The 18,665-nt window shown below is 40.8% G+C and overlaps 1 protein-coding gene across 2 annotated transcripts in view; it reads right to left on the bottom strand.

The window, feature by feature from the left end:
* Window positions 1-18,665, bottom strand: part of CPQ (carboxypeptidase Q) — a 335,799-nt gene that overhangs the window by 88,659 nt on the left and 228,475 nt on the right. For both annotated transcript variants that reach the window (XM_029923922.1, XM_029923923.1), the window contains exon 5: window positions 13,702-13,793. In XM_029923922.1, coding sequence (XP_029779782.1) covers window positions 13,702-13,793 — 92 coding nt within the window. The remainder of the gene's footprint in view (window positions 1-13,701; window positions 13,794-18,665) is intronic.

Here is an 18,665-nt window from a genome sequence, read left to right as displayed (position 1 = left end):
TTTTTGGGGGCGATATTAAAATCTGGGTACAACACTAGAAATACAGGTTATTACTGTTTATTTATTTTTTTAAAATGTTTTTTATTTATTTTTGATACAGAGAGAGACAGAGTATGAGAGGGGGAGGGTCAGAGAGAGAAGGAGACACAGAACCGGAAGCAGGCTCTAGGCTCTGAGCTAGCGGTCAGCACAGAGCCTGACGTGGGGCTCGAACCCACGAACGTGAGATCTGACCTGAGCCGAAGCCGGAGGCTTAACCGACTGAGCCACCCAGGCGCCCCTGTTTATTTTTATATATAGTCACCTTGCTGAAGTTTTCATAATTTGTTAGTAAATTATTTCATCTTTTCCATGTTAACAAATTTATCAGCTACCAAAAGTTAAAAGTTTTAGGACTTTTGTATATTTGTTTTATTTTTTTATTAAGCCATGCCTAAATTTCTATTTATTTATCATATTTTGGATTGTATATATTTTTTAAATATTTTTAAATCTACATTACTATTTGTAGCAACTGTTGCTTATCACCATGTGAATTTTATAAACTGCTTTTAAAAATGTGCCTAATAATCTTAATATCTGAAGACTTTTGGATTCTGTGACACTGACTTAGTTTTTATTGCTGACTCCTATTTATGGTACTTTATTCCCTTTAAATCTGATTATTTCATTTTCCAGCTCATATTTGCTTACTATTAATCAGCAGGAATCCTGGGTAGCTAAATTGATGATTCTATACCCTCTTGGGCACTTGGAAATCAGTAAATGAAACTGACCTTAGGTAACTGTGGTCCCTTCCGTGGGCCCCAGGGTTCCAGACTTAATCCCCTTATCTCTGACCCCCTGCTTACTTACCAGATCATGGTGCTCACATAAACATTCAGCCTTGGTGTTTCTCTGCATCTTGCCCTTTGCATCAAGGTGCATTGTTCCAACGTCCGATTTTCATAATTTGTTCTGATCTGCTTGTTCTGAGGGTCTGTGGAGATTTCCCTTAGCTCAAATCCCTTTAAAAATGATCTTTTATGTAGGTTTTATCTTTGCTTATTTTTTTTAAATGTTTTTTAAGTTGGAAGTCCCATGTTACTGTCAATATGTAAGAAATGGAACTTAAAGCCAAAATATTTTAACTTGGCAAATATTCAATTTGCAATATAAGCACTGAGGAAAATCAACCAAAACTGGGGCTATCATTGCAACTTAGCTTGAAATTTTTTAATTGCAAGGTGAGCCATTGTTTTATAGGGAAAGAAAAACACAAATGGCCACAAAATATTTCATACTTTATGAGAGAAATCCATAAATGAAGACACACATTGCAAAAAAAAAAAAGGCCTTGTTAAGCTTTTAAAATCTGAATTTTTGTTTATATATGTTTTGCTGTGTGGGGTATAAAACCCCTTTAGAAATTGATTCTGAGAACTCTCCTTAAGAGAACTCTGAAGCCAAACCAAAACTCTGAAACTGCTGGTTGCTAGGGGTAACCTCAGCTTCTAGAACAAATAATTGCAAATGCAAGACAAGCAATTGATAAGAGTGCAAGAATAAGGTCTTCTGAAAGGAAAAAAGGAACGAAAGCCCTAATCTTTTGGTTAGGAAAAAAAATTATTCCAAGATCAATCCTATCAGGGGACAAGTGGCAAATTTAAGATACCACTGGACTTATCAGATGGCCCATTAGAATGAGTTCCATGGAGAAGAATAAAGGACTATGGAAAGTGCTCAGGTTGCAGTCACAATGGTGTCCCAAGATTCTGCTTCTCAATTCCCTGTTTGATCTTCAGTCCCGAAAGTAACGTAGTTTTAGTCCTACTGGTTGTGGTTTCTGGACACTTTCTCCGAGAACAAAGCGACTTCACCACCCAGTAGCTGCTTTCTAGCACTGACCTTGCTGGCAGCCCTGCCAGTTTTATTCTGCCCATTCATTCTTCATACCATCTTTGACAGACCATTCTGTGATGGCTATGCATTTATTACTCTAGCAGAAGTACACAAAACCCATGGTAGCCAAGAGCAGGGCACAGACTTCTAGAGGGGCTACTGGTTATCAGAACATAGGATGTTCTGGGCATCTCCTGGGAAAAGCCTCTCTCCCAGACAACAATTCATGTTTTTTAAAAATTTTAATTATTATTTTTTTATTTTTGAGAGAGAGAGAGAGAGAGAGAGAGAGAGAGAGAGAGAGAGAGAGAGAGCGCAAGCAGGGGAGGGTCAGAAAGAGAAGGAGACACAGAATCAGAAGACAGGCTCCAGGCTCTGAGCTGTCAGCACAGAGCCGGATGCAGGGCTCGAACCTACAAACCATGAGATCATGAGCTGAGTCAAAGTCAGATGCTTAACTGACTGAGCCACCCAGGTGTCCCAACAATAATTCATGTTTAAAAATAAAATAGTGTGGGCAAATCTATGGATAAAACTAGGATGTGGTTATAAAACTACAGTTTAATGACAACTGTTAAGGATTAGGAGGAAAGTTGCTAAGGTGTATTGGGGTGTTCATTTCTTGAAAAGACCCTTCTATGTGTATAGACTTTAAAAAATATATTTTTGAATTCTATTGAACTTAGTTATGTTAATAAAGGGTTTTGTTCTTATATTGGGAAAGTATGCTAACCCCTTCCTCCAGCCAGGTTACCCCTCCGGTTGTGTGACCTCTAGGTTGGGTATCCCTAAGGCAATAGACTGAGCTGGTGATGGTGTGTTCTGTTAGCAAAATAGCTAAGGGAAACAACTGCCACCTCTTGAGAGCTGAGCTTACAAACAGTCCCACTAAAGGCCACGGAGACACAACTAAATGTCAGATACAAGAATACCCTAAATGCTAGAATTCTGCTATTGTGCTACAAACCTCTTCCACCAAAAGGTAAGACTGTGAGATTGGTAAAGGCTTCAGAAGAAAGTTTCCTAAACTTGTTCCCAATAAGGGTATAAAACAGGAATCAACAAGAGTAACCAGCATGCCAAATCATGACCTGCTGCTTATGGGTGGTGTTTTATTGAAATGCAGCCATGCTCATTCATCTAGTATTGTCTGTGATTGCTTTTGCACTACAATATCTGAGTTAAGTAGAGAGACCATATGGCTTGAAAGCCTGAAATATTTACTATTTAGACCTTTATGAAAAAGTCTGCCAGTCTTTGGTTAGAAGACGAAGGGAAGAAGACAGTCCCGGGCAAGTTAAAATAGTGCTGGTGACTCAAAAGTGGTTTGCTGATTCTGTAACTTAGTACATCCCAAACACATGTAATGGGACAATTTAGTTCCAAAGGCTCCGACCCATAGAGGTCACGTGTGAGCCTAAGGCATGATACTTCCGTTCAGATTTGTGTGTCAACCTGATTTCCTTAGAAAGTTCATGCACCAGATAGGCTCTGGGTCCTTCTGGGTCAGATCACGACCCCATTGGCAATAGGGAGGCACTGAGGCAGAAACTATTTGTGCCTAGTTGGTAACCTCCAGTAGGCTGGTAAGATCGGCTGGATGCAAACTGAAGTCCTTCACAGTTTCAGGACTGCAGAATAAATGAGATAAGATACCAGCCACAAGAAGTCACAACAGACCTCAGTGTTTTGGCACCATGTTCTCAGAACAACCTTAAAAGTGTGGTTGTCTTACTTGGGTTACCAGTGGTAGCGGAGAAGTCAGGTACTGTTCTTTACAGGTATAGAGTTACAACCAACACTCAAGCCGGACTTCACTGTGATCTGAAACCATAAGGTGTTACATGATAAGTATTGCCCCCCAACTGTAGGCAAAGTCCTGCCGCCCAAAACATATGGGGAGAGTCAGTTCTAGTTGGCACAGCCAGTCTTTTTCCTTTGAACTATTCCTTTTTTTCTCTATGGAAGAATAATAAAAACCAGCTAAGAAGGATTCTTTCTAAAGAGATAACGGAAACAGGTGAGTCAAAGCCTACTCGTGTGCATTCACAAGGTGACATAATGCGATTCCCTAATATCAGAGGGAATATTTTGATATTTCTGCCCAGGCTGACATACATCTACATATAAACACTACACATACAGAGGCTTCTGAAGGCCCATAGTCATAATGGAATCTATACAGGAAAGAGCAAACAAAGACAGTCCTTTCACTTTTCTAAAAAAAATTAATTCATAAATTCTAATAAGACCCCAAAGAGCTCCCCAGTGTGCTGTGGAAATTATGTGAATGTTGGAACTATGAGAGGCTCCAGACCAACGACACACTGAGATAAATGAAATTTAAACCAATTTCGTGGTGTGTTTGACCGACTAGTGCAAATACCTAGGCACTGACAGAAAAACACAGGATGCATGAAAGCCCAGCAGTAACGACTGAGACAATGACCTGTGATTAGTGCGTCTATACTGCATGGAACAGTAACAATGTAAGGAAGGCCGGGCTGGAGACACGGTCCAGACACAATTACGCTGAATGGGTATATCAGGTCTCTTATTTTTACAACCAGAGCTGCAGATGAGCACAAAACCGTTCCCACTCTGGCAGTGTCACCCAAGCTATATTCACATTATATAGAGGTGATAGGGTTGGTGAAATAAAAATGCCTAAGTGAACCCATTTGCACAGCTACCATAAAGAAGTCTCACAAGCATTTCTATCTACCATATCCCTTTATTTTAGAATGAAACCCAAACCTAATGGTGGTTAGGAAATTGGCAAGAACTCCATGACTAAGAGAAGCTAGGATTTCTGTATTTTTAAATAGGAGGGACCTTTCTTCCATGGCATGGCAACAAAAGAAATTCTGACAAAATATCATACACATTCATTCCAACTTTTTCTGCTTTAGAGTTGGCAAGAGTTAGGGTAAACTAATGTATTTAGAACAATCATAGATCCTATCCCTCATTTAATAGAGCCTATTTAAAATATAGCCCTAATTAATGACTACCAGAACACAGCAGTGTTCATTATCCCTATAATTCAATTGCCAGTAGTTTGTGCAATAAATCAGGAAAAGGTTAAAATATTTTTTATGCCAGAATAGAACATATCAATCTATTTTATTTGATTACCTTGTGTAATGAGGCTTTTTCCAGGCTAGATTACCTTACTCATTATAATTATGACAGATATTTTTGCTTAAAATGGAAAAGATTTAAAAATGCCAGAAATCTAGTGGAAACTATTTTAGGATGTTTTTTCCTCCTTTGTATGTTTCAGGACATGAGAAATGACATTATGTTCTCCTTCCAAGAGGAGAGAAGAAAGTAACATAGTTCTCATGAAAAGCAGATTAGGCGAATGGCATCTGGACAACACTCATTTTATTACTGATTTGAAAGTTAAATAAAATCACCTGGAATATCTTCTAATTCCAAAGTTAAATTCCACTCTTATAAGTAAACTCTTAAAAATTACTAGAGCACAATAATATCCTTCTATATGTAGTGACATTTCCTTCTCAGTGAATGCAAACTGAATGCAGCCAATAAAGAAGTTCATATTTTTAACAAATAATAATTTCATCAGTAAAGAACAACACAAAGGCATTCTGTGCCATCTTTCTTCCCCCTTTTTCTGGAATAATCTGTTTTCTGGACAAAGGAGGAATCTCCCTCCCTAAGTTTTTAGAAATCATTCTTGCCTCAGGCCCCCTTTGATCCCAGTTGAGTTCCAGCAGTTCCCTGACTGCATGTGAAGTCTGTGCTGCTGCGAGTCAGCTTTAGCTGTGAACAGAATGGAATTTCTATGTCCTGCTCTTCCAAGGGTTTTCTCCGAAATGAAATAAGGTCACTGCAATCATTAGCAGGCCTACACACCTCATGCAGGATAAAAAGGCCTTAGGTCACTTTTAAGTCATAGGGCAGAACACAGAATGAAGGTGACAATCTTAAAGGCAAGAAAACAGGAGAGGATGAGAGAATGATGACCCTTAGAAGTAGAGACAGGATTTTCCTTTGGACTTTTCAGAACTGTCCCTTGAAAAACATAAAAATATTACTCCCACAGGAATGGCCAGAGATGGAAAGTCTAACAATATAGGCGCACCTGGGTGGCTCAGTCAGCTAAGCATCTGACTTCAGCCCATGGTTTGTGGGTTCCAGCCCCCCATTGGGCTCTGTGCCGATGGCTCAGAGCCTGAAGCCTGCTTTGGATTCTGTGTCTGCCCTTCCCCTGCTCCTGCTGTGTCTCTCTCTGTCTCTCAAAAATAAATAAACATTAAAAAAATTAATAATAATTTAAAAAGTCTAACAATATAATGCATTAGGGATGATGGGGCACAAGTAGGGCTCCCAGGGCTTGTTGTGGGAATGTAGAATGCTACTGCTCCCCTCTCTCTGGCAGTTTCTAGCAAAGTCAGACATATAGCTGTCATATGACACAGCAATTCTATTTCTAGAGAAGAAAAGAAATGCACATGAAGCATACGTCCACCAAAAAATTTGACAGAAATGTTCACAGGAGCCTTATTTATAATACCTAAAACCAGAAACAACCCAAATGGCCATCAACAGGAGAACAGATAAAAGAGCTGTGATATTCTGATGGAATAGCAAACGCTGTGTAATAGAAAGGGACAAACTACTATTAATGCATCAACATGGATGAATCGCAAAGCCATACTGTTTAGTGTAAGAAGCCATACTCAAGAGTATGTATTGCACGATTTTATTTATATGTAATTCAAGAACAGGCATAACCAATCCATGGCGATAAAAATCAGCATAATAGTTACCTTTGGTGGAGTCAGGGGTCGATCTGAAAGGGAAGCTTCCGTAAGGTAACGACAATGTTCTATATTCATCTGGGTGATGGTTACACAGGGGTATACATTTGCCAAGTATATTGTGTTATATACTTAAGGTCTGTGCATTTTATTACTGAATGCTAATTATACTTCAGTAAAACACGGTTAGCCTGAAAAACATGTTACTTCCAAAAATCAATTACATAAAGCACAAGCAATATGCATATAAATAATTATCAAGTTCCTTTACTAATGTGAAGAAAAAAAGTGGAAAGAACTTTAGATCTGGAAGACAACATTTTACACTTTATCAAAATACGTGAAGTAGCATTTCTTTAATAAGTAAAAAAATACGTATATATCCTTTATAGGACCCTCTGCTATGAATTGTTACGGGCATGCTTGATGAGCCCTCAGGGTTATTTCTATTCTAGATGACCCCAAAACACAGTAAAAAATTCATTTCCTGGTTGAATTACTTTATTTAGTTACTTCCTTCAAAATGCTTATAGACCTTTTTGAGCCAAAGTTTGTTTTCTTGAAAAGAGTGTTTTGGACAGTATAATAGAGTTGCATATGAGTTTCAGAATTTATACACAAACCACAAAGAGCCTCATATATTTCACAACAATTTAGTAAGGCTAGCAATTATTATAATAATTTAGCTAATATTTCATAAGAAAGCATAACTGTGAAGTATAGGTAACAATTAATCTGAATAAATATTTAAAAATTAGTTTGGCAGTAACTTTCACCATATAATTTTAAATCACTTTAATTTTATATTTTCTATGAATATCTTAATAAAAGTACCCTGTAAACCAAGATATATTTACTAAGAAAAGGACAGCTAATATTAATTTTAACTTTAGTCCACAAAAGTTTAGCTACATGTGTCTGTGAAAATAGCTTTTAGAGGAGCGTCTGGGTGGCTCAGTCAGTTAAGGGTCCAATTTCATCTCCAGTCATGATCTCACGGTTCATGGGTTTGAGCCCCATGTTGAGCTCAGTGCTGACAGCTCAGAGAGAGTCTGCCTTGGATTCTGCCTCCCTCTCTCTCTCTGCCTCTCTCCTGTTTCTCTGTGTGTGTCTCTCTCTCCCTCAAAAATAAATAAACATTAAAAAAATAGCTTTTATAGAATTTTCACTGTTGTAAAGATTCTATGAAGAGGAAGAAGGAATACATTGTGAGTAACAAAAATAAGGAAAAATAGTTTTCTGCATTCTATTTTTATCCATGAGTGATGGAATATAAGTATAGCCAACTTTACTATCAAATAAATACCTAATAAGAGTGCATAGAACAAAGGACAGGACCTGTACATTTATAGCATTTTAATAATGTCTCCTTGAAGAATACTTAATTAGTTCTAAACAATATTAATAAAATTATCATTTAGGTCACAAAAAGCCAGAAATAAATTGTTGTATGGAAATAATAATATGAAAATCTTTTATAATTTTTATCATAGAGATGAAGGAGTCAACAGTTTTTTTCTGTAAGGGGTTAGATATTTAATATTTAGGTTTTGCAGGCCATGTACAGTCTCTGTCACATAATCAGCTAATGGGCTAAAAAACACTCTTAGCCTGAGTTCTGTACATAAACAGGTGGCAGGCTGGACTTGGGCTGCAGCCAGATTATCGGTCCCTTACTGATATAGGTCACTAATAACCATAACTAAACCATAAAATGCTAGGAACATTATTTTGAAAGTTCAGATCTTTTATTTTGCAATTAACAAAATAGGTCCTCCCCAAATAAAAGTTCTGTTCCTCTTTGATATCACCTGCACTGGAGCTAAAGGCAGACCTCGGGTCTCAGTCATCATCAGTATGAAGGAGAGGAGCGTTCCATTTTTTCTCTTCCTGATTACTCCCTCAAACCCCCGTATTCCTCAAGGAGCCTTCCTCATGACCAACAAGTCATAGCCATTTCTCCCTTTTTTAACTCCTTTACATCCATCTACTGTGCTAAGCCTTTACAGCACTCAGCACCCTGTCAGGGGTAGAGTTCTTTGTAAAAGCAAGATACTTTTTAGTACATAATTTAGAACCTCATTATATATTGTTTGTTATACTAAATTCCTTATATGTGAGTTTAAAATTAATGTTCAAGTAGAATGCAAGATCCTTATGGCCAAAGGCTCTGACTTCTTTTGTTTTTTATCTCCCTTTCTTGCATTTCTCTCTCCCTCCCTCCCTCCTTCTTCCCTTTCTTCCTTCCTCCTTTCCTGTAGATTAGAAATTATTCCACATTCCTAGAAATGTCTAGATCAGGTGTTATATTTATTTCAAGGATAGAAAGATTATGTTCAATCAGGGGTTGAAGATTTAGTCAGAAAATGTTATTTTTTTACTTAAAATATTTTTAATATTTATTTTTGAGAGAGAGAATGAGAATGAGCAAGTTGGGTAGGGGCAGAGAGAGAGAGAAAGGGAGACACAGAATTTGAAGCAGGCATAGGCTCTGAGCTGTCAGCACCGAGCCCAATGAAGGGTGGAACCCACAAGCTGTGAGATCATGACCTGAGTCGGAGTTGTACACTCAATCGACTGAGCCACCCAGGTGCTCCATTAAATTTTTTAATTTATTTTTATTTTTATTGAGAAAGAGAGAATGCACACATGCATGGGCACAAGCGGGGGAGGGGCAGAGAGAGAGGTAGGAAATGCCAAGCAGGTTCCATGTGGGGCAGGGTTCAACCTCATGACCTTGAGATCATGACCTGAGCCAAGATCAAGAGTCAATGTTTAACTGACTGACCCATTCAGCCACCTCTAGTCAGACAACGTTCTGTGGGAAAGAGGGCATTTGAGTTCGTTCTTGCAGAACATGCAAGAGATAGAAAGAAGAGAATTCAAGGCAGAAAAACTGTATGATTACTGATATGAAGAAAGGCCAGTAAGGGATGTGTAAGGAACTGCTCACTTTTGTCAGACTATAGGACACTGGAGGAGACTGGTGGGAAACCATGGCATGCAGAACTGCAAAGACCAAAAAGCTAAGCAATTTGAGCTAGGTTCTTTTTTTAAATTTTTTATTTTAAGGTTTATTTATTTTTGAGAGAGAAGTAGACAGAGTCAAGCAGGGGATGGGCAGAGAGATGGAGACACAGAATCTGAAGCAGGAAGCCCACTGCGGGGCTTAAACCCACAAACCATGATAGCATGACCTGAGCTGAAGTCAGACGCTTCACCAACTCAGCCACCCAGGCTCCCCCATTTGGGTTAGATTCTTTTAGTGCTGGGGAACAACTGAAGGTTTGGAAACAGAAGGTTTGTCTGAATTGAGCTGGGCTTCTAGAAGGTTATCTTGATGTGGTGGGTATCATGGAAAGCCTGAACTAGAAAACGGCAGGGGAGATAGAAATGAAGGATTCATCAAAAGTGAAAAAATGTAGAATGAATGGAGCTTTACTATTTATTAGATATGGACCACAAGGAAGAGGAAGGAAGGAAAGGTGTCAGTGACATTTTGATACCTGGTGGTGGCGAGAATGAGGCTGTCATTAATAGAAACAACAAAGGAGGAGCAAGTAAGACAGGGATGATGATTGAACTTCCTTCAGGCTTGAGCGTCTCTTGTAAATTTTCAATAATGGTAGTTTGCTGATCTACAACTGCACTGCTGAAGATAACATGGCTTTTGTTTTCTCACACACAATAATGCTAGATCTTAGAATGGCATGCTTAATTGTATATTTTAATTATAAATAATACTTTGTTCTCAACAGAGCAAAGCATAGTTATGATACAAGAGTCTCTCTACATTGTGAGGGTTGAGAGGGGAAGATAACCTTTAATAAGTTGAGTTGAGGAAACTGAGTCTCTGAGAGTCCAAGGAGACTATTCATGTCTCATATTCAGTTAGTGGCAAAACAAAGACTAGAAGTAGTTCTCCTGAAGGCCAGTGATGGATTTAGTTTCTTATTAGGGGGAGAAGGCAAAAACAAGGCCTTGGAAAGTTCAGATGTGTTGACCACTCTATGCCTGTACTTGCCGTGTCTTGGCAGGTATATTTGTGGGAGGAGGAAGGATATATTCCCTTGTGCGCCAGTTGTGGTTTATAGCATATCACATTCCCTTTAATAGAAAATAGAAACTTCTGTCAAATAATTGTTTACTGATATCCCTGTTCTTTTACTTGTTTTCTTTCATTATTTTTACTTCACAAGAATTAAAACAACACAGTTATATAACTTACTATACCCACCTAGTCCTAGCTTTCTCTTAGCCAGAACCATGTGAAGTGGAGGATAAAGAGCTTTTCAGGCTTCAGTTAAGCAAACATAATCTCTCTCTCTGCTTTTCCACATCCATTTCCAGAACTGTCCCATAACAGCTGGATACTGATGATACTCAAGGCCACACTGAGAGCCTTGTTGCTGAGGAGTCTATGAGCCTGGATTCCTGAATGACTATGTGGAGAGGAACCCTCCTGGAGACTGGATGTCAAATGGGCAAGAACTAAATCTTCCTTATGTTAAGGCACTGAAATTATAGGGCTTATTCATTTCAGCAGCTCTCATAACCTTAGTTAGAACAGAGGATCTCTCTGTTACAGCCGGAGTGAACCGGACTATTTTCTGGCATTCAAAAATGCCATAGAGAAGTTTACAGACAATCTCATTTGTCCTCTCTGATTTGTGACTTGCTTATTATATTCATTTAAGCTTAAACTTAGCCACCCCAGAAATGATTATGCTCTTGACAATGCCTCATTCAATATGTTAATCATGAGACTACAGGAGAAGTCCCTTGAAACTGGCGGTATCATATAAACATGCAGAATGTTTTTTAAATGCAAGATAAAGAGATACTTATAAATAAAACACCTATGTCTCCCTTTCTGGAATTTCTTTTCACCCCTGAAAATGCAAAGCAGATCAGCCACCAATATATAGACTTGTGTAGGGAGGCAACGTGGATATTGTCAAGATAAACCAGTTCTGTTAATATGATTTCATGTCCTCTGGGAAAAAAATGTATATATATATATTTTTTTCTGCCAACCTCCTAAAAGCTTAGAATCAAGTCATTTCTGATTTTATCTTTGTATTTTAGTAGGCTACAGTGAAACTCAAAACCTTACAGAGAAATAAACCCTCTTTTTTCAGATTGAAAGAATTTCAGTGGTTGAGGAAAGTTCAAGACAGATCCACTGCAGTTTAAATCCAATTTTTTTTTTCTTGGAGTGGAATATATTATCGAGAACAAATGTGTTTCAAACCAGTTCTTAGGTATCATGCTGTTTATAGAGCCCAAGATGTATAGGATCTAAAAGCTCCTCCTTAAAAATAATTCAGTTACTCTTATCACCTCAAGATAAAGTGAGAACTTCTACACATGTTGTATATGTCCTTCGTGTTCAGGCTCCTCTCTGCTGTGTGCTCTGACCAGTGCGGCTCCTATTCTGTGCCCCAGCCACTCGGAATCCCTTCCTGTTCCTCCGTGTGCGGTGCTCTCTTTACCTTCAGGCTTTGCACGTACAATTCCCACTACCAAGTACCCACCTCCTCCCTCCCAACTCCTTTTCTTCAGCTTACTTCTCTTCAGTCCGGAAGTCCCTGGTTAGATGTCATTTCTGCCACGGAGCCTTTCTTGAATGTTCTCCCTGGGCAAGGTCGGTAAGCCTCCTGTCTCTGCCATCAGCACTTTGTCAGAACACTCCACACATTATTGTATAGCTGAAGTTCAATGGTTGGTGTCCTTCTTTATACGGCAGTCTGGGTAAGTTTAGGGTGACTTGTTTAGTGACACGAAACCTAGCGCCTAACCTAGTGCATGAAGCATAGTAGGTGGGACAATATATTAAATGAATGTTGCTGAATCTAGGCTAGCTCTCAGCCTGAGTTCCAGCCCACCACAACCTATAGAAGATGTTGCTACTGACCCACCAACCCAAGGATCTGGAAAATCTGATTCCCCAGGATCACTTGAGGCTAGAAGAACTGAAGTGGTAAAAGAGTTAAGCGTAAAGCTTGGTTTTCCTTTGTACAGTGAGTAGCTATCTTCGGTGGCCGGACTCATGTCCCTTAGCTCATTATTCTTAAGCTCTAACTGAAATAGGGTTATAAAGATTATAAAGACTGACTCTGTAAATGATCCAAAAGGATATAAACAAAATTCAAAAAACAAACCTCTCTCTGATTTTGATCATTTAAGCTTGCAGATCTGTTCCTCGTAATCTGGAAATGCAGGACCCCCCCACCCCCAGCAGCAGCAGACCAGACCCTGCTTCTCTGCCCATCTCTGCTCAGCAGCTCGCCCACTGATCTGGGAATTCTTCTCTGAACTAACATTTGATTTGCTCCGGAGCATCTCTGAGCTTGTACACTTTGCCCCCTCTCAAAGGTTGTTCTTGACATTCATCTCCCTGTCCTCAGTCTTCAATGTGGTCTTGTATTTCTAATCATCATCTTCTCCTATCACCTTCTGGCCTCAAGCTTCACCTCTGCCTTATTAAAGTCACTGTCAGACATAGCTGTCTTCCACACAGCCAGGGCTGAGCTGCTGCCGTTCCCACTGTCATTATCGATGCTTCTGGCTGACTCTAGGCCCCCACATTTGGTTCTCAAATATCAGTGCTTCCAGGAGGATTTAGGGCATAAAAGTATGGGAGAGGACTCCGTGGGGAGAGGCAATGCTCACCTGCCACTATGTCTCCGGCACACAAGAAATAGCTGAACCAGAGAGACACTGGCAGTGTTGCAGGTGGGATTCCCTAAGGTCAGAGACTGACGTAGAAACAGAGAAGCCCTCAGCTCCACAAGGCAGCACCCCCGGTTCACCAGTGCATTCTCTGGATGCACTGGTGAATCGAGGCTTGCAATGACAATGGCATTAGCAAGCGGTGTTTGCTGGGGTCTGCCCACCACAGAGAGTTGTTGAGAGTCTTCCAGACAGTAGAGGGGATTTGAAAACCAAAAGCGCAGATGCCTTTGCTCTATTTACACTACTGTTAAACATGCAAGTGCCCAGCAATCTACGGCTACTTCCTTACCTTGTGTAACTGATAATACTGGAAGGCGCCGACTCCACCTTGTTCCTCTGCTGTCCAGAGCACCAAACGCAGAGTCCTCTTTGGTCGCAGCCCTGGGAAAAATAATAAAACAAGTGATCCTTTGGGTGGTTTAAATTCTTTTAAAAATGGCAAGGCCCCTCATCTGCATTCTGGAGGTAGGAGGAGCTCAGAGGCAGGCATATTCATCTCCTGCTGATGCGGCTGCCTGATTCAGAGTGTGGCTGACACAGCAAAGAAGCGCCCTCAGGGCTGATCTCCAGGGCAGGCTAATGGGGAAAGGGGTTGTGCAAATGCTGCCTGCAGGCCTGGAAGAGAGAGCCTCTAATCATGTCCTGCACCGACAACTTGCCCAGAAGGGCCCAGTGGATGGCCAAGGTCAGTGGAATGTTGGATTGCATATAGAAGATGCAGTCAGCAGGACTCTAGGCAGATCAGGGAGTCTTCCAATGACTAATTGAAACCCAATCATTTGGCTCTGCTTCAAGATAGGGTGTGTAGGGGGTTGCTCCTTAGTCTAAACCCGCCGCTGCCCATGCTATCCTCAGTGACATGATAGCTGCTAAGCAGATACTGTGTTAATGGTTACCCACCGTCATCTCCCTCTACTCTTTGGAAAAATAATGTCATCCACTTAAGGTCAATGAAAATAAATTGCATGCTGATGACATTTTTTTTTTTTTACCTTATTGCTTCACAAACAGCTTGGTGACAATCTCATTGATTTGGGAAATACAAATTTCTATCATGGAGTTGTTAAAGTTGTTGGCAGACTCGACACACCTAGGACCATTTGTGAGTGACTGTGTCTGTTCAGTAAAAGTTAAGTACTAGGATGTGTGTTTTCCAAACTTAAAAAAAGGGGAACACAATATGCTGAGAGTCTTATTTCGTGACCAAGAATTCAAGCCTGTTCTGATTTGGACCTTGTCATATCATTTGAGAGAAATAACAATGACAGAAAATCAAGAAGCTGGATCTGTCCTCCTGCCTCACCACAGGGAAGGACTGTGAGGGGCTCTGAGACCGGCACATGACAAATCTCCAGTGTAGCCACCCAGGCATGTGGCCTTCGAGGGACTAGGCTGGTCAGCTCCAGCCAGGATGATAAACGCTCCTGGGGCATGGAGCCCGGACCTGCCTCCTCCTGGCCCCAACAACTATTCTTTCATAAGCCTAGTGCTAAGGGGCTGAATGAGAGCTAATTTCCCACTAAATTGAATATTGTTGTGAAGCCACTTTCCACTCCAGCATTTTAACACAGTTAAAAGAATACAGGTTTAGGATCTAGGCTGACCTGAGTTTCCACTAAAGCCTGGGCGAGCAGTGTCTATATCCAGTCGCTCAGAAAATCCCATTGATGCTTTCCTCTAAGTCCGTCTAGAACCCAGCTGCTCACCTCTGCCGAGCATGGCGGTTGAAGCCCCACCCTCTTCTGCCCAAGCTGCTGTCGCCCTCTGACTGCTCGCTCGGCAGCTGTCTCCCCCTGTAAAACTGAAACTGGATCATGTCATTTCTCTGCTCAAAACTTCCAACACCCAGAATGTAAGCTTCTAGATGGCAGGGTTAAGCTTGTTGATTCACTGTGATGCCCCCAGTGCCCAACCTGTCTGGCACACATTATGTGCCCAATAAACAGGTAAGGAACAAATAAATGAATCCAAAGCTTGGTGTGTCACTTAGAATAAAGCTCAAAGCCCTTCACCACTTTCTCAGCCTCATCTCCTAAAACCCTCCAGCTAGCCCACTCCCAGGCAAGCCGTCACAGTGAAAACGGCAGACAGAGCTGGCGAGCCCTGCCATCATTAGCTGTGCAACCACTGGGAGAGTGACCTGCCTGTCAGCCTCCTTATCCGAAAAGTGGAGAGAATATTGTATGCCTATCCCATAACTACTTCATGGGATGGTTGTGAGGGTGAAATGGGATGTGATAATGTATGGAAGACAATTCTGTGGTTGGCATGTCACAGACATTTAATAAATGAACTATGAAACTACATAACAGGTATCTAGGCACAGAATGCATACTTGTACCTCTAGAGAGAAGCAGCATCTAAATACTCAGGTAGTTTTTTCAAAGGCATTCAGGTGCCTGCTGACAAAGAATCCTGAAAGGCCCACCGTCTGCTCCAGAGTCAAACTAGCGGCTCACATCCAAAGCACCAACGTGAACTGTTGCGGGAAGAAGTCTAATTGGTGTTTCTAAAGATCACCATCTTTGGTTTCGCTAAAAGATATGAGCTTAATGGCAGTTTAAATCAAGTGGCATTTTGCTTGCAACATAAAAAAAATAAGAGAGGATAAAGTACTACAAGTAAAAATTCTGAACATTTTTTAATCCATAAAAAGGAAAAAAATACACTTTCTTTTTACATTATCTCTGCACCTACCAGCAAAACAGTATCAAATTATTAAAGTGATGGAATTCTCTAAATAAAGATAAAAGGACAATTAACACAGGTTAGAAAAAAATCCTTTTTTAAAAGCAAATGCCTTGAATATCCCTATAGATTTGGTGCTCCACCTGAAAATCATTATTGTACAGGATTAGTCTCCTTCACATTTCAAATCGGCCAGATGGCCAATGATATTATATTAAGATAATAAAGAAGTAATCAGTTTGAAATGAGGAAAGGCCTCCAAACAACAGCAGCAGAGCTGTTGGTGCAAAGCTGGCTCTAAAAAGACACAAGGAGCCGCCTCCAAGCCCCTGAGAAAGCTGCTCAGTCCCCGTCATCAGGGAACACCAGGGCCCGCCCCACGTTCAAGGTGAAGGGACAGACAAGAAGAGGTCAGGAAAGCAGTGGTAAGCAATGCCCGACTGAGCTCCAACGTCTCTACTCTGATATTCTGGTTGTCTCTAAAACTAAGACAAATGCATGCCTTCATACAATGACGGGACCCTGCTCCTAGTGTGGAGTTTGGGCCCCCAAACCACCGGAGTCCGCAGGCGGGCAGTGTGAGGATCAGAAAGATGGTGGCCATGAATTTGAGTAAGGATTGTTTGATTCCCTGCTCTGCTACTTTGGTCTCTGTGACTTCAGACTAGTTACCAGATCTCCTTGGGCCTCGGTTTCTTCATTTGTACAGTAAGGAAAATGGTCATTGCCTCATGGGATTCTTAAGAAAATTAAATGAGACAAGGCCAATATATACCAAGCATGGTCCCTGGCACCTAGTAGGTTTTCAAGAATTGTTAATTAGCAGGGCGCCTGGGTGGCTCAGTTGGTTAAGCGTCCGGCTTCAGCTCAGGTCACGATCTCACAATTCGTGGGTTTGGGCCCCGCGTCAGGCTCTGTGCTGACAGCTAGCTCAGAGCCTGGAGCCTGCCTCAGACTCTGTGTGTGTCTCTCTCTCTCTCTGACCCTCCCCTGCTCGCACGGTCTCTCTCTCTGTCTCTCAAAAATAAATAAAAAACATTTTAAAAAAAGAATTGTTAATTAGCTTCTTTCTAGATCATTGCCCACGATTTCCTAGTCTGGGGCAGCAATCACCAGGGAGATCTTGTGGGAGAGCCAGGAAGGCTTGGATTGGGAGCTGGGGATGAGAGGCCTGTTGGGTCCGGGTGACAATGACTAAGGTCCTGGGACACAGAAAGTTCTGGAAACAACTGAAACGAAGTGAGCCTGGTAAAGGGAGAAGTCTGGGCTGCTCAACACAGTCTCCCAGGGCTCCAGAGGAAGGGCTGATTTCAGCCTAGTGTGTGGTCAACTCCAGAAGCTTCTTCAGATCCAGTCACTCTGGTATAGGGAGTAATAGTTGACAATGAGAATGTAAACAAAAAGTTGCAATCTTGTTGCCAAAATGAGGGGTACAAACAATGCCATGCCCGAAGCCAGATGGCACAGCAGTCACAGGTTTTTTGGGGAGGACTGACCTATTCGGCCTGAGAAAAGTCCTAGGATTCACAGACAATCCAGAGCGGGCAGGAGGGACCTCAGGAGGAGATAACAGACTTCCTGCTAAAAAGGACAATGGAGGTCTGAATGATTAACTGTAAAGGCAATTAAAGAGATGTGATCATATTTATAACCTGTGTTTGTGGAACAGGTCATAAGTTATAATTTCCATAATTCAAAAGGAACAGTCCTACCTCATTATAATGATTAGGATTCTATTAGCCAGGAAAATCACAGTTAATCATTGCTGAAGCAGAAGCACTGGGACTACTGGTGTGTGAAGGCCATTTCCGGCCCTAACCCAGTTTCTCACCCTCATCTTCCGCTCTGCCTCTCATCCTAAGATCCAGCCACATCACATTTCCTACGTGTCCCCGAACATGCCATGTTAGCTCAGATTTTTGATCCTTCGAATATCTTCTTCCTCTCTAGAATGCCACTCACTTTTTCCATCTGGCAAACTCCTATTCACTCAACAAAGCCCATCTCTAACTTTACTTTCTTTGGGAAAGCTCCCCAAACTCTAGGGCAAAGTTGGCTACTCCTTTTGCAATGTTCCTCTAGAACGTCATCTGTACCTCTCTTCACTTTCAACCACACCTAAATGTTGATCTCTCCACAGACCATTAATTTTCTGAGACTTACACATTTCTGTTTTGCATAATCCCGCTCTAGTACCTGACATTTGATAAGTGATGAATAAATATTTATTGATTGACTGAATTAATGTCTACTTACATTTATATAAATATAAATAAAAGTGACTGTCTTTTCATTTAATCTAAAGCATATTAGTGTCTCCAGGCTGCACAGAAAATAGATAAGATATGCTCTTTTTGTGAACCCAAAGCCCAAAGAGCACAGGTCAAACCACCCCAGTAGCCCAGATAATCAGATGTCCTTCAACTTCAACATGAGCCTGGGTTGATATTGCAGTTACTTACTATTGCAGCACAGGTGGGTCTAGTAAAAAATTTAGTACAACCACTTTTGTTGATGAAGTCTTAAATAAATATATTATGGTCAACAGAAATATTTCTGTCAACA

Source organism: Suricata suricatta, chromosome 15 (assembly GCF_006229205.1).
Source record: "Suricata suricatta isolate VVHF042 chromosome 15, meerkat_22Aug2017_6uvM2_HiC, whole genome shotgun sequence".
In the NCBI taxonomy this organism is placed as follows: Eukaryota; Metazoa; Chordata; class Mammalia; order Carnivora; family Herpestidae; genus Suricata; species Suricata suricatta.
This window is presented reverse-complemented; position numbering and strand designations above follow the sequence as displayed.